A 24181-nucleotide genomic window follows, 5' to 3' on the forward strand; every position below is an offset into this window, starting at 1 on the left:
TTTCTGGGGGTTGGTCCTAAATAACCAAATTTGAGGTGATAATGCCCCAAATATCAAAATATCCAATAAATGGCCCTCACTAACCATTAGTGACGCACATGGTGTAGCGTCTTGGTTTTTTTTAACCAAAACGCTACATCGTGTAGCGTCTTAAGTTTTGTTTTTTATTAATAAAATAGAAACGCTACTTTCAAAAGCGTTTAGTTTCCGTGGTTTTTGTTCAGAGGGGACATACAACCAAGACGCTAGACGCAATGGCGTCTAGCTTTTTTTTTTTTTATTCATTTAACTAAACACGCTAGTTAAACTTGCGTTTATGTTAGTTTTAAGATCAAATGGTAGCCGCACTAGTGTCTGACCTATAAGTTTAAAATGCCAAAATCTCTTTTGGTCCTAAACCCTAACCATCAGTCAATTTAATTTAAAGTATGAACTAATTATTCTATAACACAAACCTAAACCCTAAATATTAACGATTGTAAATTTATTTATTCCGCCGGCGTCTCGGCTTCAGGGCCTTCGGCCCTTCAGCCTCGCTTAATTAGGGTTTAGGCTCGAGGGAGTAGGGCCTACCGGCCCTACACCCTCAATCCTAAACCCTAACCGTCGGCTAATTTTATATACAGTACGAATTAATCATTCTGCAACCCAAACCTAAACCCTAAATGTTAACGGTTGTAAATTTATTTATTCCGCCGGCGTCTCGGCTTCAGGGCCTTCGGCCCTTCAGCCTCGCATTAATTAGGGTTTAGGCTCGAGGGAGTAGGGCCTACCGGCCCTACTCCCTCAATCCTAAACCCTAACCATCGGCCAATTTAATATACAGTACGAATTAATCATTCTACAACCCAAACCTAAACCCTAAATGTTAACGGTTGTAAATTTATTTTTTAAAACTAGTGGCCCTAAATCCTCAATCCTAAACCCTAATTATCGGTCAATTTAATTTCAAATATAAATTAATTATTTTAAAATCCAAATATGAACCCTAAAATATTAATGACTGTTAATTTACGTTCTAATTATTATTTTATTGGGGGTTATCAAAATTATTTTTAAAAAAGCAAAATGAAACAAAATTAGTAAATCACATATAATAATAAACAACCAATTAATTTTGAAGGAGCTGGCCAATCACATATAACTCAAGAGCAAGGTGAAGAAGCACTGTCATATATATTCTCTGTACATCTTGGGCTTGGGCCTAAAAAGCCTAAAAAATGTAAAACGTTACTTCTTGTAGCGTTTACATCTTTTAAAAAACTGTAAAACGTTACACGAAGTAGCGTGTTAGTACAAGTTCAAGACGCTACTTCAGATACGTCTTTACTTGTTATTCAGGGCCAACTTTTTAAAAATGGTTGTTTTGGGCATTAGTTTGGTTAATCCGGTTATTGAGGGCCTTTTTTCCTTTCAAGCTAGTGGATTTAGATCGGCATAGTTGGTAACTGGAAGGAAGTAAAAGGATAATACTGACATAATGTGTTGCCAATTTTCTAATGGATTTACGCGATAGACAATGTCATTCCATGCCTTCTCGACCCACTTTCGGGAAGAATACAAAACCTTGAAATATACTTCTGGCTGGATGAAGTGCAAGATCTGTCTATTAGCTTCCTGAACTTATTTATCACATGGAATCTCCTTATAATAATCCTTCAAATCATTGTACATCAAATAGATGTGAAGTACAAGATCATTAATCACATGGAATCAAGTATTAATATTTTTCAATCATTGAATATCAGATGATTTCCTGCTATATGAAAAGTTAGAGAAGAGGCTTGAAAGGGCATGGGAACTGAAAATGGCCAACTTTTGTGGCAAGTTTGTAGATAATCTACTTTGAGTGATTAATATATACGATCAGATAATTTATTTATGGCCAAATGTTCTGGAAGTAGTCTCTGCACTTCAGAACTTATTACTTCCTTGGAAATTATCAGCTGCTAACTAGTAGACATGTTAAGTATTGATAGAAAGAAAGTAGCAAGTAGTTATTTCATCCATTGGATGAAAAGTTGGTAGTATTGATAAAAGGTTGGAAATTACTTGATAGCAAGTGAAATGCTTCAGCCATGCTAAGGGAAAACATATTCAGACATGAAATAGTTATTTCATCCATTGGATGAAATTTCGTAAGTTGGTGTTAGAGCAGCCATCTCCTTGGACACTACTAGCAAGCTTTTCTTTAAGCACCATAGCTCTTTCCTTATAATCCTTGTCACCAAGAAGCATCTCCACCTTTTTCTTAATTTCACCTTTTGTGATGATGCCATTTTCATTTTTCTCGAACCCCAGACCAACCTTCCAAACATCACAGATGTACGTCTCATTAAGCAACTGATCCGCAAAATAAGGCCAGCACAGGAAAGGGACTCCATGACTCACACCTTCTGTTGTCGAATTCCATCCACAATGGCTTATAAAGCAAGCCACAGACGGATGTCGTAGAACTTTCTCTTGAGGTGACCAACCTACCATTCTTCCACGACACCCTATGCGATCTTCAAATCCTTCTGGATAAGCCTCATCTGTACAATCAGTCATATCAGGACGGACAACCCACAGGAACGGCTTGTTTGTGAGTTCAAGACCTAGAGCCAATTCTCGGAATTGTGTCTGATCAAAAACTGTGAAGCTGCCAAATGCAACATAGATGACCGAGCCAGCAGGCTGTTGATCGAGCCATGACAGGCAGGCAGAGTCCTCTGCCCAAAAATGACCTGCTTGATGTCCGAGCTCGTTGCTTGCCGATAGTGGACCAATCGGCAACGTATCTGGAAATAATGTAAATGCCGCAGGCTCAAGCTCACGAGCTGAATTGCATACTATCCAGCTTGTCAGTTTTAGGGACTCGTTTACATTAAGAAAAAAATCAAAAATAATTTTCCGCGTTGCCAAGTCTGTGAAGCAAGTCCATACAAATGTCGAAGTACTCATTGCAGGCATTGTTGGTGACAGCTGAATGATTTCATTCGGTTTAAGGACTCCTGTATTATCAGAGATCACGGTTATCTTTGAATATTTAGTCAAAAATTGGTCAATTTGACTTCAACGAACATTCAGGGACGGAGGGAGTATTATATTTCCGCTGATAATCTTGTAACATTAGTTATCTAACTTTACATTACTTTCCTATACTAGTAAAACTCAGTAACACATATAAAATATATGAATAATATAAGATTAACAATGTCTTACCACCGTCAGTGTCCAAGACTGCATCTTGAATGAGCTTATGAATACTGCGGAGAGACGAAAGAGTAGCTGTTGATGCAGGCCAGAAGAATGCTCGTTTAATTCCCATGTTCTCGGCAACTTCCATTGCCCAGCTCATAGCCCCATCAGCAATAACACAGCTGATTTTGCTATCGTGCCTTGCGCTGTTAATATTTTCTATGAGGTCTACTAAATCTGCGCGCATCCGCAGTGGGAGAACGTCGAATAACTTCCCAATGTCATTCCTGTCCTCCCCTGGTTCCAACCCATCCGGGACCGAAACCAGGTGTATCAGGTCTCCCGAATCATCATCCTTGTTCGACAAGGCCTTCATGACTCGCTTGTGATTGAAGTCGGTGTTCACAAACGTGACTCTGATACCATGTTGAGCTATTTTACGGACAAGCTCCATCATTGGAATGACGTGACCTTGTGCTGGAAATGGGATGGCCAGAACACGTGATACCTTGCTCATCTTTGCAAAAGTTGACGAAGGTTTTTTTGGCTAATGCTCTCTTCTCCTGTCTCGTATGCTTGGGTGTAATATAACAGTGTTGTCAGCTCATTCACAAAAAGGAAGTTCAGATAACGAATGGTAGCTGCAGACAGAGTTATTATTGAATGGTAGCTGCAGGCTGCAGCATGGAGTTGCAAAGACTCTTAGAATATGATCCCGGTAATTGCTCCTCCTAACACACGATTTTAAGAGAATTGGTCACTTATTAGAATATAATATGATCCTCGTAAGTTCTCTTCCCAGCACTCTGAACTTTTGAGAGAGTTGGTCACTTAACAAAGACAAAAACGAAGAGATTGAACTACGATATTATTTTAAATTGGTCCAGTAGAGTACTTCAGAGATAATATTTATAATCTAGCATATGAGACAATATAATTCTTGCCACAAATAGAAACAGACATTAGACACTACTGTAGTTTTCAGATCAAGCAACTCCAACTATATATGCCAAGTTGCCAACAACTCAACCGTGGTCTGCCATGACAACCTTTCTTGGTCGTGAGGGTGCTCAAAGTGATTTTCAAGCTTAAAAATTGTAAGCTTATCAAGAATTTTAGTTTAAACAATAGATAAATCAGAATTTCATATCATATCTGAAAGCAGGCAGTATTCATGGCAGGCATTGTAGGTATCAGACAGATAACATAATGTTTGAACATTGTGTTTCTGCAGTAAAACTTCCCAATTTTTGGCAACATGCAATGCCCCATGCTGCCACCCCATCAGCGATAACACCGACAATATCTTTATCATCATCAGTTATATTTTGTATGGGCTCCTGCTTTGGTTGCCTCACTCTCCACATGCATTTACTCAGCTTTCCCATATCTTCTATCTTCCCGAATTCCCTTCCCATCATCCGGGATGAGCTAGGTGAATCCCATCTCCCAAATCATTATCGGTCTTAGACAAAGCTTTCATGACTCAACTGTTATCAATCAGTGTTTACAGAATATGGTTACTCTGAAACTGAAACCATGCTCTCTTTGCAAACCCCTAGACTAAAATAACATCAGTTGTCCTGGTAATTTGTTATTGTTAATCTATATTGTGTGACTCGTGTCATGTATCTAAGAGTTCAATACTATAAGTTAAGATAACGTAGTCATTTGCATGTTAAATCTTCTGTTAATCAAGTCGTATGAATATCACCAGGTTCTCAACCTTCTACTAATCAAAGTAATAATGGAAGTCGATCGATAAAATGCTTTTTGAATAAAATATAACAGTGAACGAAACAAATCAAATAACGAGGAGACAAGATGAAAAATAAAAACCCGAGTTCAGTGGCGTGACTGTCTCCAACATTTTCCAACAATGCTCAAGTCTATCCCTCTTGTTTAAGTCTATTTTCTACATTTTCCGACAATGCTTTAGCAATGCTAACTGATTATCCTTGATAAAGTTTGAGGGCAAACATATTCAGAAATTAAGTACTTATTTCATCCATTCGACAAAATTTCTGAAGTTTGTGTTAGAGCAGCCATCTCCCTGGACACTACTCGCAAGCTTTTCTTTCAGCTGCATAGCTCTTTCTTTATAATTCCTGTCACCAAGCAGCACTTCCACCTTTTTCTTGATTTCACCTTTTGTTATGATGCCATTTTCATTTCTCTCGAACCCCAGACCAACCTTCCAAACATCACAGATGTACGTCTCATTAAGCAACTGATCCGCAAAATAAGGCCAGCACAGGAAAGGGACTCCATGGCTCACACCTTCTGTTGTCGAATTCCATCCACAATGGCTTATAAAGCAAGCCACAGACGGATGTCGTAGAACTTTCTCTTGAGGTGACCACCCTACCATTCTTCCACGACACCCTATGCGATCTTCAAATCCTTCTGGATAAGCTTCATCTGTACCATCCGGCATATCTGGACGGACAACCCACAGGAAGGGCTTGTTAGCGAGTTCAAGACCTAGAGCCAATTCTCGGAACCGTGTCTGATCAAAAACTGTGAAGCTGCCAAATGCAACATAGATGACCGAGCCAGCAGGCTGTTGATCGAGCCACGACAGGTCGGCAACGTATCTGGAAATAATGTAAATGCTGCAGGCTCAAGCTCACGAGCTGAATTGCATACTGGGACTCGTTTACATCAGCAAAAAAATCAAATACAATTTTCCGCGTTGCCAAGTCTGTGAAGCAGGTCCATACAAATGTCGAAGTACTCATTGCAGGCATTGTTGGTGATAGTTGAATGATTTCATTCTTTTTAAGGATTCCTGCATTGTAAGTTTTTCGATGATCAGGGTTTTATATATCTACAATTCCTAGCTAATATGCTCCAGGATTATGTGGACGGAAAGATTGTGTTTATTATGTTTTTTTCAATGTAATAAAATGATTACATGTATGAAACTTTCATTTTTGAATGAATGTGAAATTCAATGTTTTGGAGATAAAACCAAATATGTCTATTTGATGACTAATTTATCTCTCATGTTAGAGCCTCCTCATCGGTCAGTATTTTTCAACAGTGTCACATAATTAAATATAATATTTTTTATATTCTCTTATGTACATTATCTTTAGTGTTTTAAAAAAAAATACTTCAATGACTGGCATTTAATTAATATAATTATTTAAACTTAAAAATACAGGGGTGCCAATTATCCCAATCTATTGTCGCCGGTGCAGTTTTAGATTAAAAACCAACCAATTGGTTGAAAGCGTGACTTAGTAAGAGATATAAAAGTAAGTTAACTATCATGTCGATGGACATGAGTGTATTAGCAATTCTGCGGATTAGTCGAGGAGTGTGAAAACTGATGTTTATACTGAATTATCAAATAAAAAGAAAATAAAAGCAGAATAGAAGTTTTAAAAATGGGTGAAAGTGACGAAAACCGTAGCTGAGTAGCTTGTAAATGCGTGTAGAATCGAAACTAGCGAGAGCTGATTCATTTGTGTAAATTGAATGATCGTATGGTAATGGCGCTCATCTTTTCTAATCTTTCTTTTCACTCCTCTCCCTCCCGCTCCTTCTCTCTCCCTCTTTCTTCTTCTTATTCATTATCTCATACCACATCTTGCAATTCCTCCTCTACATCACCCGGTCTCATGAACCATCATCATCCTCGGAGCAAACTGATGGAGTTCCCGTACGTGTCGGCCCCACACAGGAATCTAATGGTGGATATTGTCTCTAAAGTGGAGGCCCACCTATCCTCTTCCTTACTTCCCTGTACACTCCCGCAGGATGTAGAGTACTTTGAGAATGAGAGTGGCACCGCACAATCTGCTCTTCTTGTTAGATCTGCCGTACCTTCCTCCCAGGTACTAGCACTCACCTGTGTCTATCTACTTTATCATATTACTGTCTTAGGTCGTGTTTGGTTATGGCTTAAAAGCCGGCTCCGGCTCCTGGGTTTATAAGCACTTATTTCGTACCGTAAGTCAAGAAGTACTTAATAAAAGCTGAGAATACTGGCTTTTGTTTCATGACTTCTGCTTCTCTCCCAAACACTTAAATCAGTTATAAGTCTTAACTTGCTTCTAACTTATATTTTACTTCTCTACTTTAAGCAAGAAATACTTATTTTTAGCTCACCCAAACGGCCCCTTAATCTTGTTTATCATCGATTGTGCATTTATGCTTATCAAGAGACACTGCCCATGTCTGTTTTAAGGTATTATCATAAAATTAATCCCTGTAGTTGTCGAGTCTGTATGTTGATTGGAGACTTAATTGCGATTACCAGGGGTTACTCTAGCAGTCAAGACAGAATGTAGATTGTAGAGGGCAAGATGAGCACAAAACAAACTCTAAAACGAACGTATGGCAAAATGGGCATGAATCAAAAGATTACACTCTAAAACATTTGGTCGAATGGACAAAAAGAAGTCTTCACTCTGGCTCCTTTCTTTGCATATTTACAGAAGAAAGTATTATTGTTTGTTTCACCGGATTAAGGGTGATAAAGGAGGTAATTGACGTTTTTTCAAGTCAATTAGAAGTCGTGTTTTTCCTAGCGAACTTCAGGGTTTCATTGTAGTGTTCGGTGAAGTAGAGAACAATGTTGAACTATCTGAAGAAGGGAATCAGAGCATTAAAATATGTGATGAACTCAGCAGAAAGTGAACTGTAATCATACTTTTTCCACAGTGATAACTAATTAGCAATGATATTGCTATACATTCCCAAACTGGGAACAGGCGATTTGTTCTTGGTTATAAGGGTGGCGACAGTTATCTAATTCTTAAATTTATGAGTAAGACTGTAAGAGTCAGGATTTGATCTTATGCATATTTCATTGTACTAACATCTAGGACACAGTGTTTCTTCACACACCCGCACTCAGGCTTCCTAGACTAAAATATTTCATTGTTTCTCAGATAGATTTTATACTAGGGAGTTGGCTACATTGTGGACTGCCGACTGGAGGAGCGTTAAACATAACAAGCTTTTCAGGATATCTCAACTCATCAACAGATGCACCAAACTTCCTGGTTGAGCTTATCCAGAGCAGCCCAACATCTATGATTCTCATTCTTGATTTGCCTCCACGCAAAGACCTTGTCTTGCATGATGAATACCTTAAGACCTTCTACGAAGACACACTACTGGACGACAAAAGGAAACATCTTGAAAAACTTGTGGAGGTAAAACCTTACTTCACATCCTCTTTGTACATCCGTTCTGTTGTTTCTCCTACTGCTATTATGGTACGCATAGAAACTGGGACTGACGAGGCAGAGCAGTTGGAGGAGATAGTTCGTGATCATGTGAGTCCCATTGCCAAGGAAGTATTACAGATTTGGTTGGAACTCTGTGCTTGCGGAAAAAGAGAAGTGGAACAGGAGGAGATGATCGCTTTGGCTAAAAGGGACAAAATAACTAAAAGCAAGACTATTGAGATTGATCTGGGATCAAACTTACCTCGGTTGTTTGGAGAAGTAGCAGCAGCTAGGGTTTTAGAATCCTTAAAGGAAGTGTATTAATAGTTATATACACAAGGCTGTGTAATACATGCAGACTGAGCAATCACTGTTATGAACTTGTACAAATATATAATTAAATTTTGACAGAATAGGTCAAATTAAATATACCATTCAAACTCCTGACAAAAAAAATAAATATACCATTCAAACTGAATTGTGACAAAGAAAAAGCTGGTAACACATAGAAAGAGACAGATGCATATCACTAATTTTTATTTTGAAGAGAGAAGGATTTTTAACTACACAGCTTAAAGCTTAGTAATCTCGAAATGCAGAAGAATTTAAAAGCACCAGTAATCAAAGCAGCTGGACCAGCAATCGTAGAAGCAAGAACAGCTGCAACCATAAACTGAAGAATGAATGAAGGAACAACAAACAAATATGTACTTTAAAGCAAATATGACTGCTAGTCAGCTTACCACATTCATGACTTTTTCTTTCTTAGTATCCTCCGGAGGATTCACTTTGTTGCTGCTGTTGTTGTCTATGGACTGGAGTGTGGGTGATTCCATCCCTTTGATCTCTCCCTCTACCTATGTACACAATAATCAAAAGTAAAAATCTGAAAATAACAAGATATGCAAACATAAAATTGAAAATATAACAAAAACTCTTCTAGTAACTCGAGTACGATCTAAAATGATTCCTTCATAAAAACTATATTCCTTATATCCTGTATATCCTTTTGTGTTTGCTATTTTCAACGATGTACATTCATTTTGTCAAATTTGTATAAATTTAAAAACACTCAAACCGACACATTCATAAACACGAATATGAACAGAATTTGAATACTAATATTCATAACATGACCAGATTGCACTCAGACTTTGAAAAGACATTCCACAATCCCCACAATGAGCAAACCTTTTCTACTTTACCCAGACTTTAGTAGCTAATGATTCTTTGTTTCTTTACCTTATGATTGACCATATCAAGCAAATCTGAAAGGTCCATATATATAGTTAAACCACTTCAAAAGAATTAAAACATCTCTGTGTATTTATACCCACACTAAAGATGTTTGATTCCTTTTATCTTTCATACAAATCTAACAACATAAACTGAAAATCATATGCACAAATAAAGAAACCCAATATACACGTAACCGAATTGGGAAAGTTTTTAACATTTATTTTTAATAAAATTTTAAACTTGAAGATTAAGGTTATTTTTAGCTTCGTTTCAAAAAAAAAAGGTTATTTTTAGCTTAAATTTTGTGAAAACCGTTGGCCTATGGGACACATTGTAAATTTTATCGACAGCAGTTATCCAAGATTTTATGGGAAGTAGACAATTAGTTGTGTTACCAAACTATGCTTTTATGGTAAGATGCTATGAGGTTCTACAAAAACATCAAACGAGCAAGATAATGTGCAGGACAACCAATGCATTAGACTGGTACGAAATTCTCCAAATAGTGTTGGAACCCTACCTCTGATCTAGTTAAAAGTTCTGACATACAATTACAAGTAGCCGAGTAGACTATTAGAGACAATGAGCATGATCGCGCACATAAGAAAAAAGATATCAGATTACAGAGAAGGGAGGCTGAGAATCATCTCAAATGTGCTGACCTCATTAAAGTTTCAAATTCCTGATACACGAGTAAGTGGACTTCATTCCTAAAAAAGTGACCCGGTATAATTTTGTACCTTGCAAACTTGGAGTCTCCTTGCAATAGGAAATAATGCCACTACGTTGAAGTTCAGAACATTCTAATTGGTGTTGCCATAATTCTGCACACAGGCAGAGCCTCATTTTTACTTAACAGCTTTAGTGACGGATGAACCTGAACATCATGCATAGATATTCCATCTCCAATATCAAGTGTGCTTACATCCACGACAACTTTCGAAGGAATTTGCTCAGACGGACAGAGATATTTCAGATTATCTCGTATCTTATATATAAAACCTCCTGCTTTCACACAAAATCATATCACTTAGTCCAGAAAAATCCATGAAAAAGCCAGTTCTCCATCAACAATCAGAGGGCACTATTCATTTCTTAATTTAAGACATTGCATCAATCCACACAAGTACTTGTAACATATATATAAGCATTCAACTGTACAACGGTACTTAAAAAATAAAGTGGAATTTTTATATAAAAAGAGAAACTATAAATGAGTGAATGGAGTGAATTTTAAATATAAATTCTGAACCTAGTGGTTTTTAGTAAATTGTCATAGAACTGTTATGTTCCAATAGCACAAATATACCAGTAAGAACATCAGTCACTAATAAACATAACATTTCATTGTTAAAAAGCTGTTCACAGTTCACAGGAAGTAGAAGCAACAAACTAAAGAAAAACAGAGAAGCCGAAATCCAACCTTTTCTGATACCGGGACAATCATCTTCCCCTTTAAAGACAATAGGCACATCAACCTTTAATTTGGAGCCTTCATCTGCCCAGACAAATACTAAATTAAAAATCTTTCCTGTAACCGGATGCCTGTGAACCTAAAAAAAAAAAAACAACCAAGGTCATGCACTCATATTTTACTATAGCCATTTCTGCCTAAAACTCTAATAACAGAGATATAAACAATACGAGTCACCATTTATTCGGTTACAAAATTACAAATCACCGGTCATCATAATACAAATTGTACAAATCACTTAAACTATTGGCCTATCAATATATGATTAGTTGCTGTGAGTTGCTATTTTTCATATTATTTATTGTTTGCATTCAACACAACTAAAAATATACATATTTACGACCAGTTTTCTCGCGAGAACAATTGTCATGCACAATTTTAGAAGTATGCACAGAACTAACATATAAAAAGAAGGGTCCAGTCCGGCCAGGGACTGTATATACAGCCAGCTAAATCCCAGCCTTTGGATGGGATTAAAAATTCTGTAATTCCAGCAAGGCAAATCTCCTTCCACTATTTTTTTTTTTTTTAAATAACATTTTTTATCGGAAGCAAAAACTCCTTCCAGCAATATTTTTGTGCCGATGGAGGCGCAGAATTTTAAATCGCAGCCACTAGGATGTGACCGGCTTTATAAACTGTCCCTGTCATCAACTCATAAAAAATGTTGCGCAATTGTTATCACAAGTCATCAAGCTGGCACAACAACCAGAACAATCATATGTAAACATATAATTATAGTAATACTAATATTTTTATTCAGAAAAAAGAAAATTTGAAAACTAATGTTCAGAAGTATAGTAGTTTAAAAAGTCACAGCAACACAGGCAGATTGGTATAGAGCTCAAGTACCTTAATAGGAAGTACATTTCCGGATTCAAGTAGTTTAGAAGAACCCGACCCGGCAAGAATCCGGAGACTAAAAACAGTAGAGCAAAAGAAAGGCAGTGGCACAAGGTTGATAAGAGACTGAATCTGATCCTTGTGCGCAGTAATAATATGTCTCCTGGAAAGTGTGTTTGCGACGTCGTCTTGGGCCAAAACGACGCCGGGTATTCGACCTTGGGCTCTCTCTTTCGCAGCTATATTTTTGCCGGTAAGTTCTCGCGGAATGGCTTCAATTGAGTGGTACAGTGGTGACGTTTGTATAGCTCTTCGAAGCCCAATCTTCCACCACTTGGACATGATTATATTGTAAAATACTATGTGTATCTGTGTGTATTTTCCGACAAAACCGGGGTTTGTTTGGGTGATGACTGTGTATTAGGGCTGGCAATTTCGGGTTTCGGGTCGGGTTCGAGTCGGGTTGACAGTCGCGGGCCAAAAATTTTACCCAACCCGAACTCGACCCGCACTACCCGCGGGTAACCCGAACCCGACCCGAAAATTAATATTTATTAATAAATATATTTTTTTAATAATAAATAAATATTATTTTAATTCAAATAAATTAATATTTTATTAAATTAAATAATTTTTATTAAATTTAACTATTAAATATTGTAAAAATAATATATATAATATAAATATATATAAATATATTATATATTAATTTTCGGGTAATTTCGTGTCAATTTCGGGTAACCCGAATTCAACCCGAAAATGACCTGTTTTTTCTGGGTTGATTTTGGGTTAACCCGAATTCGACCCGAACCCGAAAAACTCCAACCCGAATTCATATTTTACGGGTCAAATTCGTGTCGGGTTGTTGGGTCGGGTCCAATATTGCCACCCCTACTGTGTATCAGCTCCAATTTTGTATTGCAGCGAAACTATTTATAACTCGGGAGCAGAGCGTAAGATCAGGAGAGAACAATTTTCTTTTAGTATCGAATTGAATTTTTTATAAGTAAATTATTTTATAATTATCTTATGTTTATTAAGAATAAAAATTTCATAGTAGTTAACAAAAATTAAAAATCTTAAAAGAACTAATTCAGAAAAAACTATTACATGTATAATTTCTACAAATTTAAAACAACATATTTGAATACATGCCAGTGAGTAACTTTCAAATAAATAAAAACAAATGTGTTTGAGTTGAATAATCATGAATCTGCTCATTAGTAAACAATTTTTAAATAAATAATTAAAATAAATGTCTTTGAGTTGAAAAATTTCAAGCTTATGGATGATAGTGAATTTGTGCCTGTGAAATCACGAGACTGTTCACATTTCCCCCGCCCCGCTCGACCCGATTCGATCCCCACCCTGTTCGGGTCGGGGATTCGGGGAAATTTTCGGGGACGGGGCGGGGAACGGGGAGGGTTTTATAAAAAATTTGGGGATCGGGGCGGGGTCGGGGATTCGTGTCTTCTCGTCCCGATCCCCGACCCCGATTGTATATATATGAAAATAATAATATATAATACTAAATAAATTATTAAAAATAGATATATTTTATAATATTATTAAAATTAAATAATATTCTCTATTTTTAATGGTCAATTATAATTATAATATAATATAATATATTTTACTATTCCAAAATTGTCTTTTATTTATATTATAAATCAATTTTAATATATGAGCTGATGTTGAAAATATGAGATAATATCATTTTATTAGTATATTATGAGTTAGTAGTTTATTTTTTTATTAAAATATATATTATATATTATAAAATTATTAATTTTGTATTAGAAAATTAATTTCCCCGAATCCCCGCAAGGATCCCCGTTCCCCGTTCGGGGCGGGGATCGAGGAGGAAAATAATCTCCATTCAGGGTTCGGGTCGGGGTCGGGGATGGGTATTGAATTCGGGGATCAGGGGCGGGGATAGCACTCCCCGACCCCGAAGTGTCCCCGCGCCCATCCCTACGCAAGGCCAACTTGATCCTTTTCCCCAGAGATCCCAGATGAGGAAACCTAGGAGAGCCGCAAGGTAAACAACTACCTCTCAGGTCTCCCGACTGATTCTACCATAGAGGCCAACGACAGACAATAACTCTCCCTGAACACAGCTTACAACTTTCATCGTATTGTGCTCTCCAAATAGCAACCCTTCTCAAAATCTCACTCAAAAGGTGCTGAGTTGGAATTCCATTCTAACTAAGGATTCTTGTGGTTCCGGAGGATCCAACTACAGGAGAACCGGGAACGGAGAGCTCCCCATTTTCCGACGACTCTTTGGTCTTAAGAACGCAAGTTTTAAGAATGAGTGATTGCCCTTCTCCGACCCTTACTGCCCAACCTGAGAGCGAACATAAATACAACTAGTAATAGAGAGCCTGTTTAGGAACGTAAATTAAAGACTTGTTAACATCCTGTTTAGGTACACCATTAACAGTTGACATCCTCTCTAAGGATATGAAGAGTTGTGAACAGACTCTGAGGACAATGTGATACAATCCAAACTTCTAGCTAACAGTATATGATCAAGACTTGGAGAGACTATAACACGACTGTGAGGGTTCCTAATAGACATTATTGACAAAATCCCTCTGAAACCCTTCACTGGGATGAATCCGATGTGACATCAAAACCAGGAGGGATGAATACCACGTCGTCCCACTCTGAACTGGAATTATCCTGCACAATAGATTTTGCTAATGAGTTCACATGTTCAGTATTGAGAGAGAACAGTGTGAAGAAAAGGTACAAAAATGGATGAAAGACTACTATGCTATAAGACAACTAGTTCATCCATCATCGTATTGAAAATAACAGGAAATATAAACTCTGACCTTCATTCCCATAAGAATATCCTCAAAAACAGCCACCTGCCAGAACGAACAAAAGTTGATACTTCTAATGAATATTTAACCAGACTAACAGAAAAATATCAAAATATGTACCTGTATATCTCCCTCCTTCAAAGCAGGATTCATTTTTCTCTGATCGCGAGAAGCTTTAAGCAAAGAGTTTTCCAAATCCTCCTAAGTAATCCATAATAGTCCATTATAAGTGAAAGTAAGCACGCTTAACCACAGATATAGGCACCTGAATTGTTATATCAAACACACCTTTCTGAAGAAAACAGGACGATATCTCGTTTTTTGGCTCTTCAATATTAAGCTCCTGGACTGCGATACATAAAATGTGCAATTAGGTGACATTGGATAACCAAAATAAAGTCAAGAAGCATGAACACTCTCTGAAAAAGTAATATAAACACAATTCATTATGGTCCTGGAAACTATTAACCTTGAGTTGTGGTTTCGAAGGTATGAGATTTCTAAGGAGACTCTAGTGCAGACTATTTAATTATAACAGTCACTGAGTATCAACAAATAAAACATGTCGAATCTATTCTTTATAATTGGAAACACCTTGTCAGTTTCTTTATATAACCACTGGGTCACAGTGTCTGCAGCTCTAAAAAACAAAACACATTGTGTTTCACAACTAAACAAATAGACATAAGCTGATTATGTCTATAAAGTATAAGCACATTGTATTACTTTTTATCATGTTGACTGGGTCGTCTTAATAGAAACGGGTCTTCTTAGATTCTATTTTTCTTCTCCTATATACTTTTTTCGCCTTCTCCAATATATATTCTTGATAAACGAAGAAAAATAGTGGATTAACTACGCATGTATTTATTACTTTTTGACTTTAAATTATTCTAGACATTGAATCTATGTAATGATGAATTTGGCTGCTTTATATGACAATTAAGTTTTTCTTACAAATTATATAAATCTATATTATTTTACATTATATATCAAAAACGTATCTTTATTTGTTTTAACAATACACCATGGTAAACTGACAATATAAGTTAAGAAACAAAACCTGGAAAACTGGAACTCCGGAGAAGCTCCCATCAGAGACACCAGCTTTTTCTCTTTCCTATGAGCAAGACCAGAATCACCGTTAATTTAACATGTATCGGGCAAATACTTTAAGGCTTTAAGTCAACCTAAAACCACTTGTTTGTCTACTCAATAGTAGTAACTGTATCCACTCTCCAAAAATATACGGGAATTGCAAATTATATTTCATTAATCTCATGGTAGACTATGCTAGGCCACATACTAAACCATACAGATAATGTATTGTATTATTTTGTCCACGGATTTTACTATTGTGCAAAAGTGTGGTGATTAATGTTGTAATGCTGGCAATGTTATTGCAGTAAATATATCAATCATCGTCATTTCATATTAGCCAATAACAGAGTCCATAAGAGCAGCAGCTAAATCTAGTCTTAGACCTCAGAGTAGTATCCAGTCTAGCAGACAGAAGCATAACCATTGGTGCCCCTCTTTAGTGACACATTGAACGGGAAAGTTAAAAAGCTATTCAAGTACAACAGAAGCCAGGAAATTTCACACGGACGAACACATGGGGATGCACCCGCAAGCTGTGACAAAGCAATGAAGGTTAATACAGTAAAACCGAGTTACCAGTTGTTATGAAGGTTTTTTTGTTAATGAAATGCAACCCCAATGGCTTGGAATGGTTCTCCTAAACATTCTAACATGACAAAAAACAATGAAAATCATCCGTACAATAGGAGACATCATAACCTTGTTATTTATATTATGTCACCTCATCAGCAAGTGTAGGATTTCTCATGTTATTGCTATGGAAATCAGAGGACAGTATACAGTTGGAGACTGAAAGTAGAGCTGGAAATCTGGATCTAAATTCATGAAACCGAACCAATCCGAACTAGATTTTTGGTTTTAGTTCATGACAAAATTTTTTATAAATTAGTATGGGTTTTCTAATATTTTTTTATATAAAATTCAAGGTCAAAAGTCGCACGTAAATAATACTATATTAGTAAATAATATAAATAATAATTCTAATATATTATCAAGAAATTAGATAGTCATTATTAATAACTTGTTCTATTTATAATGACTAATAAATATACAAGCAACTATTCTTTTACTTCTTGTAGAAAGGGCGGAGTCGTCAAGCTAATATCAATACATAATCCTAACAAGTTAAATATAAAATAATGTTAAATAAATCGATAAATTAACATATGAAATCACCATTAAAAAAATTAACACAAATATGGATAATCCATATTTATATACACAACTATATAGAACCAAACCAAATTATATCTTATATTTGATTAAATATAGTTGAAATATAATTTTGGTTCCTAAACCAAATCAAAACCATATTATTCATCCAAAACCAAACCAAATCCATATTCTGCTAGGTCTAACTGGGAGTAGCATCAAGAGGTACAGAAAACATAGTATACCGTTAGAGTAGCTGGTAGCATCAAGAGGTAAAAATACATGAGAAGTGAAACCCACCATATTGCCTAAAAGCATATCACGGGGTAAACTTCTGAAGTATGGAGAGGGTACACACTTTTATTTGTACCAGATTTTAGATAAATTATTTTATAGTAGATTATTAAGGAATTATAAATCCCATTTGGGATGGAAGACAAAAATCCAAAATGCCTAAAATGGCAAACACATATGAACATCTGCAAGTGTCTAGAATTACTCAATACTCCTGATATAGTGAGGTTTTAATTGCCTAATTGGAATCCAATAACCAACCGATTAATTTTTTTACAACATCAATGACAGCATATTAGGTTTCTCTCTGTTTTATTTAGCATTCATGCAAATCTGCCATCGGTGGCCATGGGATTGATGCTGTAAGTGGAACCTAATTACCAATTTTTAACTTTTATTACCATGCTTATTGAGTCGACGACTAGTCACCGACTAGTCGCCGAGTCGGTGCAGCAGGTTAAGTCGAGCAGCGACTGTCTTTTGGGAAGGTTTAGAGGATTGCTTGAATGCATCACAGCCACTTCTTCAAGTTTTGCGAATTGCAGATGGTGATGAAAGGCCTGCTCTCGCAGAGGTTGCAGCTGCTATGGATTATGCAAGAGTCCAATTTACAAAGGCATTTGTTGGTCCAAAAACGCAACTTCGAAACAAAGTATTGAAAATTATTGATGACCGTTGGAATACACAAATGGGGAAACCTTTGTATGGGGCGGCCTTGTTTCTTAATCCCGGGAAGTACTTTGACATAGTTGAAAGGAATCCTTCATGTGCCTCCCGGATAAGAGAAGACTTTAATGATGTACTTGAGAAGATGGTTAAGGATCGGACTACAAGGAACCTTATAAGTAACTCCGCGGATGACTACAAAAATACAAGAGGAGGATTCGCTAGAGAGATGGCAATTGAGCACCGAAAGGAAAAAAGTCCTAGTAAGCTCACTTGTGTTAGTCTTACTTCCGTATTAGCTATTTTTATATTCTTATTACTTATTAGTATTATTTTTATTTTTATATTAGTTGATTGGTGGGATGCTTATGGAGGTCGTGCAATTGAGCTTCAATCATTTGCAAAGCGTATTGTTGGTTTATGTTGTTCATCTTCCGGTTGTGAACGGAATTGGAGTACATTTGAATTCGTATGTGGCTACACTTTTATTATTATTATTATTATTATTATTATTATTATTATTATTATTATTATTATTATTATTATTATTATTATTATTATTGTTATTGTTATTGTTATTGTTATCAATTCACAACTACTAAAGTACTAATACTTGCTATCTAATTAATTTAGATACATACAAAGAAGAGGAATAGGTTGGAACATCAACGTTTAAATGATTTGGTGTATGTTCAATACAACCGGAAGATTGATTCCCGATTCAAAAAGATGCGTGAACTTGGAGAAAAATATAATCCACTAATATTTGAAGACTTGGAGTGGACTAATGATTGGATGAATGATATTGATGATAGGTTTTGGAGTGCGGTGGATATAGCTTCGGGTGCCTCACAAGGACTTGAGGGACGCACTTTACCAAGAAAAGCTAAAGGTGGTTCAACTAGTGATTTGCTTACCTACAATCGACGTGGCACTAGTTCGACACTACATGATGATGATGATGATGATGATGGATGGGGGGAAGATGAAGACCATACTCCTATTGATGATATGGAAGTGGAAGATGACTATGGTGTTCCTCCCGATCCATCCTTGAAGAATACTCAAGAGGGAGATGAAGATTTCATGCTTGATTAGTTTATTTCACTCATATATTATGTTTTTATTTGCTTAGGGATGCTTAACTTTTGGTATTTGAACTTATTGTCTCTTTCCTATTTGAAATATTGAATGATGTGTTTTTATCTATATTATATAATCTTTACTATATATATATTTATTTATTTATGTATATCACGACTTGTCGACAAGTCGATTCCAAGGTGTCCGGGCGCCGAGGCTCGACTTGTCGACTTAATAAGCATGTTTATTACATAGCCAATGAAAGCATATAACAGGCTTTACTCTGTTTTAGAATGATGGCTGCAGCTCGAATCCTATGGCCAGTACTGGCGGATTTGCCAATATAGAACATATAACTAAGCTGATTAGAAATAATTAGTCTGAGGAACATAAGCATACTTAGCCCAAGGCAATAAAGATATGCAACGTCACCACTGCTGTCCCTTGCCGAACTGGAAAATGCTAGCTCAATATAAGTGATATCGCCTTCTAGTAATTTAGTCATGTATTTTAAGATACTGCCTAAATCCAGCAATATAACTAGAGCAGACAATTTTGGGCCTCCGATAGAAGTATACAAGGGCCTAAAAGTTGGGGTGAAAGTGGAAACATGTATGATTTTAGTTCAGGAATACTCAATGTTCTCCACATTTTTAATTTCGAGGTTGTCAATAAATACTGCCGAGACTTTTAAAATTTAACATGTTACCTGTTGAACCTAATCACGGTTTTTAGAATTAAAGCAAAAATAGCATCATCAAATAACTCACATTAATTGCATTAGTTATCTGGGTAGAGTCCGGTATCAACCTAAACCCGACCCCATCAACTTTAAGCTGAAAAACCTGCAACAACAAATAAAAATCAAAACCATCATTTAACCACACAATCCGAAACCAACAAAACAAACACAAACAACATTCACTATACAATTCAAAGCAACACTACTTTATTAAGCGCAACAGGAACCACTTTGGAGCCCTGTCGCATCCCCGGGTCCATAGTCTTCATCTGCTCCAAAAGGGTATGAACATCCTCCTCTCGAAAACAAAACAACCCGAGAGACTTCCCAGAAGTCCCACTCGAAACCAACACGAATTCATCAGAAGGGTTGCTGAGAGCGTAGACTGGGACCCCGGCTAATCTTTCTTCAATTTCTTGTATAGATAAGGAAGAAGAAGAGGAGGATGAGGGTGAGGGTAAAGTGGGGGTGGTGGAAATTCGAGCCCATGTAGGATTTGGGGCTTGGGGAAGTGATGGTAGCTTGATGTTGGGTGGGAAGGTTGATTCAAGGGCTTGTTTGGCTTGGGTTTGAAGGGTTGAGAGGGCGGAGGTGAAGCGGGATTGGATATCTGTGAATGCTTGTTCGAGGTTTTGGGGTTTTAGGAAATTCATGTTTTCGATTTGGGGACGAGAATGTGGGTTTTGCTGCTTATTATACACTGCTTTAGATTTTTGATTTGTTTTTCTAGTGTGTATGCACACATTTTAAGAACTGGTTTCTTGTCATTGTCACGGACTGGCGTTTTAAGATTAAGATTTCATTTCTTAGAATAAATGTTACATTTGCATAATTAAGTGCAAGCAAAATGGGTACCCTTGCAAGGCTTGTGCTAGTATCACAAAAATAATCCGAAAAAATCAAAATTAATGATCACGGACAACTAACAATCAATAATTCAATACTCTTAATCAACCAACAACGCAATAACACGTACAATCATATATATACAATTATATACATACACATATATGATACCCTTAATCGAACCTAATTCTGTTTTTGATTTTTTTCAAAATTTTAAATCTAATCAATAATTCATTTCTCTGGCCGAAATTTTGATGAAAGAGAGAATGAGGAGAGAAATGAGACAATTAGGGAGCACAGATCTGGGGGAGAGAAATAAAGAGAGGGGGAAGCGAGAGAGGGAAAGAGATAGATGCCGAGGAGGGGGAAAGAGAGATTATTAGCGCGGGAAGCAGGGAGAGAGACTGATGTTGTGGTTGAGGGAGAGACGAGATGTTGCTGTTATTAGGAACGTATATATGCAAATCTTTTAGCTTTTTTTAAAAAAAAAACGTAAAATTACAACTATATCAAGAAGATAGTAATTTTGCAATTAACATGTTAAAAAACTATATATATTTGGTAATTTCCCTTAAATCAATGATGAATAAAAAATTGAAAATAATTTTTTTGTACAAAGATTTGCATAGGTACTAGTAGAAATCTTCAAATGATTTTCATTACTAAATAAAGGAATGTTTAGTAATCTTACAGATTTCAAAATTTTCAGTCATAAATCTACGTACCGTTTAGTCTTAACAAACAATTGATTATATATTCATGTTTTTTTGCGGTCTTGAGAGAGAAGTAACGAGGAGGAGCATAATGTCTTCATCAAACTCTCGCTGTGCTGCCTGCAAATTCCTTCGAAGAAAATGCTCACAAGACTGTGTATTTGCCCCGTATTTCCCACCTGACCAGCCTCAGAAATTTGCAAACGTTCATAAAGTGTTTGGAGCCAGCAATGTCGCGAAACTCCTCAATGATCTAAGGCCTGTGCAACGCGAAGATGCAGTCAATTCCTTAGCTTACGAGGCAGACGCTAGGCTCAGAGACCCGGTTTATGGCTGTGTAGGCCTCATCTCAATTTTACAAGACCAACTCAAACAAGTTCAGGGTGACCTGATTAATGCCAAGAAAGAACTAGCCAATTACAGAACTTCTGCAGTGTTACCCTACAATATGTTGCCTATGTTAGGCTTGTGCTTGAATCAAGACCACGGGGCAATGCCACTAGTAATGCATGATCATCCGCAGAAACAGCACCTGATGGAGGCTCAGCAATTAGCTGTGGCAGAGTGGGAACAACAAGAAATGTTAAGGCCTTGCAAACAGGAGCAACAACGACGTGTTTAATACGAGTAGGCAGGTTACTGCTAGTGGGTTTGATCAATCTATAGCAGGTGTTTTGACAATGTTTTTGGCATTGGAATCATATGAGGATCCATATCATCATCAAATCCTAGAACAGCAGTCAGAAGAGGCTTATATTATGTCCAAGAACAACACTAAGATGGGTAGGGCGGTTCATTGATCCATGTTAAAAACGTTTGATAGATAGTTTTATGTCGTTACCATATTATGGATATTCTAAGATAATTTTGGGGTGAGCAACCCAGAATTTTGGGACGAGAGAGGATAAACCCTTATCACTTGGGCTATCCAATTGCGCTCAACTTACTATTCTTTGATTATGTTTGGTAGTAGTTTTGTTGCTTCAGTTTAATTTCGTGTACCATATATAGTGTCAACCGATCTCATGAAATTAGGAAGAATAATACAGCAGAAGAATGAAATTAATCTCAATACCAGATAGAGATATCACCAAATGAGTACAGAACTGCAAACTGAGATAAAATGTCAACAAAAATGACTAATAGATTCATTTCTTTCTCCACACAGTCTATTCAAACCAAACCAGGAGGACACAACATATGTAACAGTCAAAAGTTTCAAAATCACCAGCTTCAACACATGCACATTTGTGCATGCACTACATACTTAATTAGTGGTAACAAATATTAATAAGGACTTAATTCAGAATCATAGTCAAGCCTGCTACTCTCACTCCTATAATGCTTCTTCTTATCACCTCCGCAAACTATTGTTATTTCACACCCGCATATGCTCCCAAAGCATGAAACCAAACGTGCGTCTGATGAACCACTACGCCGCCTTGACCTCGCCCTCTTTGGAGCCTTCCCTCCGGCTCCTCTCTGATTATCAGGATTTTCGTAATTGTTATACACAGATGGCACCTCCATTCTCCATCTATCAATCTTTGATTTTAGTCCTTCGATACTCGAATCCTCCACTGTCCAATCCCCTAGGATCGAACTCCCTGCATCATGAGGCACAGGCAATTGTGTAGGGTAGATCCCTCTAGCCACTGCTGCGGCTACTACTGATGGCGATGGTCCCACGTCCGATATCATCGATCCGCCCTTAGCCATACCAATCTCTGAACCGTTCAGCATTGAGCCATTAACAGCTGAACCACCGTTCACTACAGAGCCACCAGCACCAGCACCACCAATCTGTTTCTGCATCGCTGGCTGATTCATTATGCTGTTCATTTCCGAACGATCACTCCGTGATCGCCACAACTTGATGCCTTTCTCTTGTTCCTGTTCCTTTTCCTTTTCTCCTTTAGCCACCACTATTTGTTTTCCTTTATCACCTTTTTTATCCAGGCCATTCTTATAAGCCTTTCCATCCATTAAATCGCGGTATCCAACCGACGAAGAAGGCCCAATTTCAGAACACAGAGGCATGCTTCTCATGGTGTTATCAAGCAGCGTAACGCCCATATTTAAAATGCCTTGAGGCCGGCCAGAAGGACGGCGAATCTGAAGAGCAACAAAGCGGCGAGTAGAGTTGTTTTGTTGCCTTAAAGCAGGGGGAATGAGATTGCTGATAAGTACCCGTACAGATCCTACAAGAATATCTCGTAACCATCCCATTGTGTATATCTCAATCATGACTCCGCTTGTTTCTGAATCAAGAAACTCTTCATCCACACGAAACACAAATTTGTCGTTCCACGAGGGGCTAATGTGGCCTCTTTGATCAATTTTTGAACGCAGTTTGCGGTCCGGGCTGATCCATATAACTGCATAAGTACGGAGGTTTTTGTAAACCGGTGATAGATCCTGGGCTGAAATTAATGTCAGCTCTAAGAGCTGGAAAGGTACTTTTGACATTTTGTTGTGATATTTTGGTTATAGTTTTGGCCTTGTACTCTTACACGGTTATCCTTTTCCTCGTCGCCCTGGGAATTCAGGACGACGAGCAAGGATCAAGAGGTGGAAGAGACAGAAATGGAGATGGAGGCTAGGATCGAGATAGAGAAGTGGATTTGTTTGTTTCTTTAGAACAATGAGAAGGCGAGCTGTTTTTTCTCCTTTCCATATAATTTTTATGTTTCTTTATAAATTGAGGCAGTGTATTGGCTAAATTTAGCTATATATTTGAAAGCAAGATTATCCGAGTCAAACTAGTGTCATGTCTAATTTCATCTTTTTTCCTTTCTCATATTTTTATTACCTTTTCGAGCAAAGAA

General features: G+C 37.1%; 7 protein-coding genes and 1 pseudogene across 9 annotated transcripts; 3 read left to right on the top strand and 5 right to left on the bottom strand.

The window, feature by feature from the left end:
* Positions 1-2010: 2010 nt before the first annotated feature.
* On the bottom strand, positions 2011-3794 carry LOC108226906 (UDP-glycosyltransferase 83A1-like). Its single transcript, XM_017401900.2, has 2 exons — positions 3205-3794; positions 2011-2993 (listed from the first exon to the last, which is right to left on the bottom strand). Exons 1-2 carry the CDS (start codon positions 3695-3697, stop codon positions 2113-2115), a joined length of 1374 nt encoding a protein of 457 aa, XP_017257389.1. The 5' UTR covers positions 3698-3794; the 3' UTR covers positions 2011-2112.
* A 1205-nt stretch (positions 3795-4999) lies between these two features.
* LOC108226168 (UDP-glycosyltransferase 83A1-like) lies at positions 5000-6002 on the bottom strand (annotated as a pseudogene).
* A 564-nt stretch (positions 6003-6566) lies between these two features.
* Positions 6567-8806, top strand: LOC108192987 (red chlorophyll catabolite reductase, chloroplastic). The gene is made up of 2 exons (XM_017359542.2): positions 6567-7025; positions 8085-8806. Exons 1-2 carry the CDS (start codon positions 6675-6677, stop codon positions 8688-8690), a joined length of 957 nt encoding a protein of 318 aa, XP_017215031.1. The 5' UTR covers positions 6567-6674; the 3' UTR covers positions 8691-8806.
* Positions 8807-8844: 38 nt separating this feature from the next.
* Positions 8845-12374, bottom strand: LOC108192988 (uncharacterized). Of its 3 annotated transcripts, none has more exons than XR_010284684.1 (5): positions 11932-12374; positions 11029-11158; positions 10268-10610; positions 9110-9223; positions 8845-9026 (listed from the first exon to the last, which is right to left on the bottom strand). XR_010284684.1 is itself a non-coding variant. In XM_064079973.1 (3 exons), the coding sequence occupies exons 1-3, from the start codon at positions 12262-12264 to the stop codon at positions 10399-10401; spliced, it is 675 nt and encodes a 224-aa protein (XP_063936043.1). In that variant the 5' UTR covers positions 12265-12374; the 3' UTR covers positions 10066-10398. The 3 variants fall into 3 exon arrangements, 1 of the variants encoding a protein (XP_063936043.1); XR_010284683.1 differs by having other exon boundaries at positions 10346-10610; positions 11932-12373; XM_064079973.1 differs by lacking the exons at positions 8845-9026; positions 9110-9223 and having other exon boundaries at positions 10066-10610.
* Positions 12375-14295: 1921 nt separating this feature from the next.
* On the bottom strand, positions 14296-20554 carry LOC108224303 (protein TIC 22-like, chloroplastic). The gene is made up of 7 exons (XM_017398853.2): positions 20001-20554; positions 19823-19897; positions 15820-15876; positions 15045-15104; positions 14877-14957; positions 14766-14801; positions 14296-14610 (listed from the first exon to the last, which is right to left on the bottom strand). The coding sequence occupies exons 1-7, from the start codon at positions 20445-20447 to the stop codon at positions 14533-14535; spliced, it is 834 nt and encodes a 277-aa protein (XP_017254342.1). The 5' UTR covers positions 20448-20554; the 3' UTR covers positions 14296-14532.
* Positions 17652-19177, top strand: LOC108224302 (uncharacterized). The gene is made up of 3 exons (XM_064079464.1): positions 17652-17665; positions 17757-18438; positions 18603-19177. Exons 1-3 carry the CDS (start codon positions 17652-17654, stop codon positions 19065-19067), a joined length of 1161 nt encoding a protein of 386 aa, XP_063935534.1. The 3' UTR covers positions 19068-19177.
* Positions 20555-21425: 871 nt separating the features above from the next.
* Positions 21426-22277, top strand: LOC108226169 (LOB domain-containing protein 36). Its single transcript, XM_017401110.2, has one exon. The coding sequence runs from the start codon at positions 21445-21447 to the stop codon at positions 21973-21975; it is 531 nt and encodes a 176-aa protein (XP_017256599.1). The 5' UTR covers positions 21426-21444; the 3' UTR covers positions 21976-22277.
* Positions 22278-22448: 171 nt separating this feature from the next.
* On the bottom strand, positions 22449-24040 carry LOC108226170 (uncharacterized). The gene has a single exon (XM_017401111.2). The coding sequence runs from the start codon at positions 23820-23822 to the stop codon at positions 22641-22643; it is 1182 nt and encodes a 393-aa protein (XP_017256600.1). The 5' UTR covers positions 23823-24040; the 3' UTR covers positions 22449-22640.
* Positions 24041-24181: the final 141 nt, after the last annotated feature.

Source organism: Daucus carota, chromosome 6 (genome assembly GCF_001625215.2).
Source record: "Daucus carota subsp. sativus chromosome 6, DH1 v3.0, whole genome shotgun sequence".
NCBI lineage: Eukaryota > Viridiplantae > Streptophyta > Magnoliopsida > Apiales > Apiaceae > Daucus > Daucus carota.

Bases quoted from the DNA above. Each gene is read 5' to 3' on its own strand.
- LOC108192987 (XM_017359542.2), top strand. From the start codon at position 6,675: ATGGTAATGGCGCTCATCTTTTCTAATCTTTCTTTTCACTCCTCTCCC. The intron at 7,026-8,084 runs GTACTAGCACTC...ATTGTTTCTCAG, and splicing joins CTGCCGTACCTTCCTCCCAG to ATAGATTTTATACTAGGGAG.
- LOC108224303 (XM_017398853.2), bottom strand. From the start codon at position 20,447: ATGAATTTCCTAAAACCCCAAAACCTCGAACAAGCATTCACAGATATC. The intron at 15,877-19,822 runs GTGAGTTATTTG...TCTTGCTCATAG, and splicing joins AGATAACTAATGCAATTAAT to GAAAGAGAAAAAGCTGGTGT. The intron at 14,958-15,044 runs GTGTGTTTGATA...TGGATTACTTAG, and splicing joins GTCCTGTTTTCTTCAGAAAG to GAGGATTTGGAAAACTCTTT.
- LOC108192988 (XM_064079973.1), bottom strand. From the start codon at position 12,264: ATGTCCAAGTGGTGGAAGATTGGGCTTCGAAGAGCTATACAAACGTCA. The intron at 11,159-11,931 runs GTACTTGAGCTC...TTTTTTTTTTAG, and splicing joins GAAATGTACTTCCTATTAAG to GTTCACAGGCATCCGGTTAC. The intron at 10,611-11,028 runs GTTGGATTTCGG...GTGTGAAAGCAG, and splicing joins TTGTCCCGGTATCAGAAAAG to GAGGTTTTATATATAAGATA.
- LOC108226170 (XM_017401111.2), bottom strand. From the start codon at position 23,822: ATGTCAAAAGTACCTTTCCAGCTCTTAGAGCTGACATTAATTTCAGCC.
- LOC108226169 (XM_017401110.2), top strand. From the start codon at position 21,445: ATGTCTTCATCAAACTCTCGCTGTGCTGCCTGCAAATTCCTTCGAAGA.
- LOC108226906 (XM_017401900.2), bottom strand. From the start codon at position 3,697: ATGAGCAAGGTATCACGTGTTCTGGCCATCCCATTTCCAGCACAAGGT. The intron at 2,994-3,204 runs GTAAGACATTGT...CTGATAATACAG, and splicing joins AGTCTTGGACACTGACGGTG to GAGTCCTTAAACCGAATGAA.
- LOC108224302 (XM_064079464.1), top strand. The intron at 18,439-18,602 runs GTATGTGGCTAC...TAATTAATTTAG, and splicing joins ATTGGAGTACATTTGAATTC to ATACATACAAAGAAGAGGAA.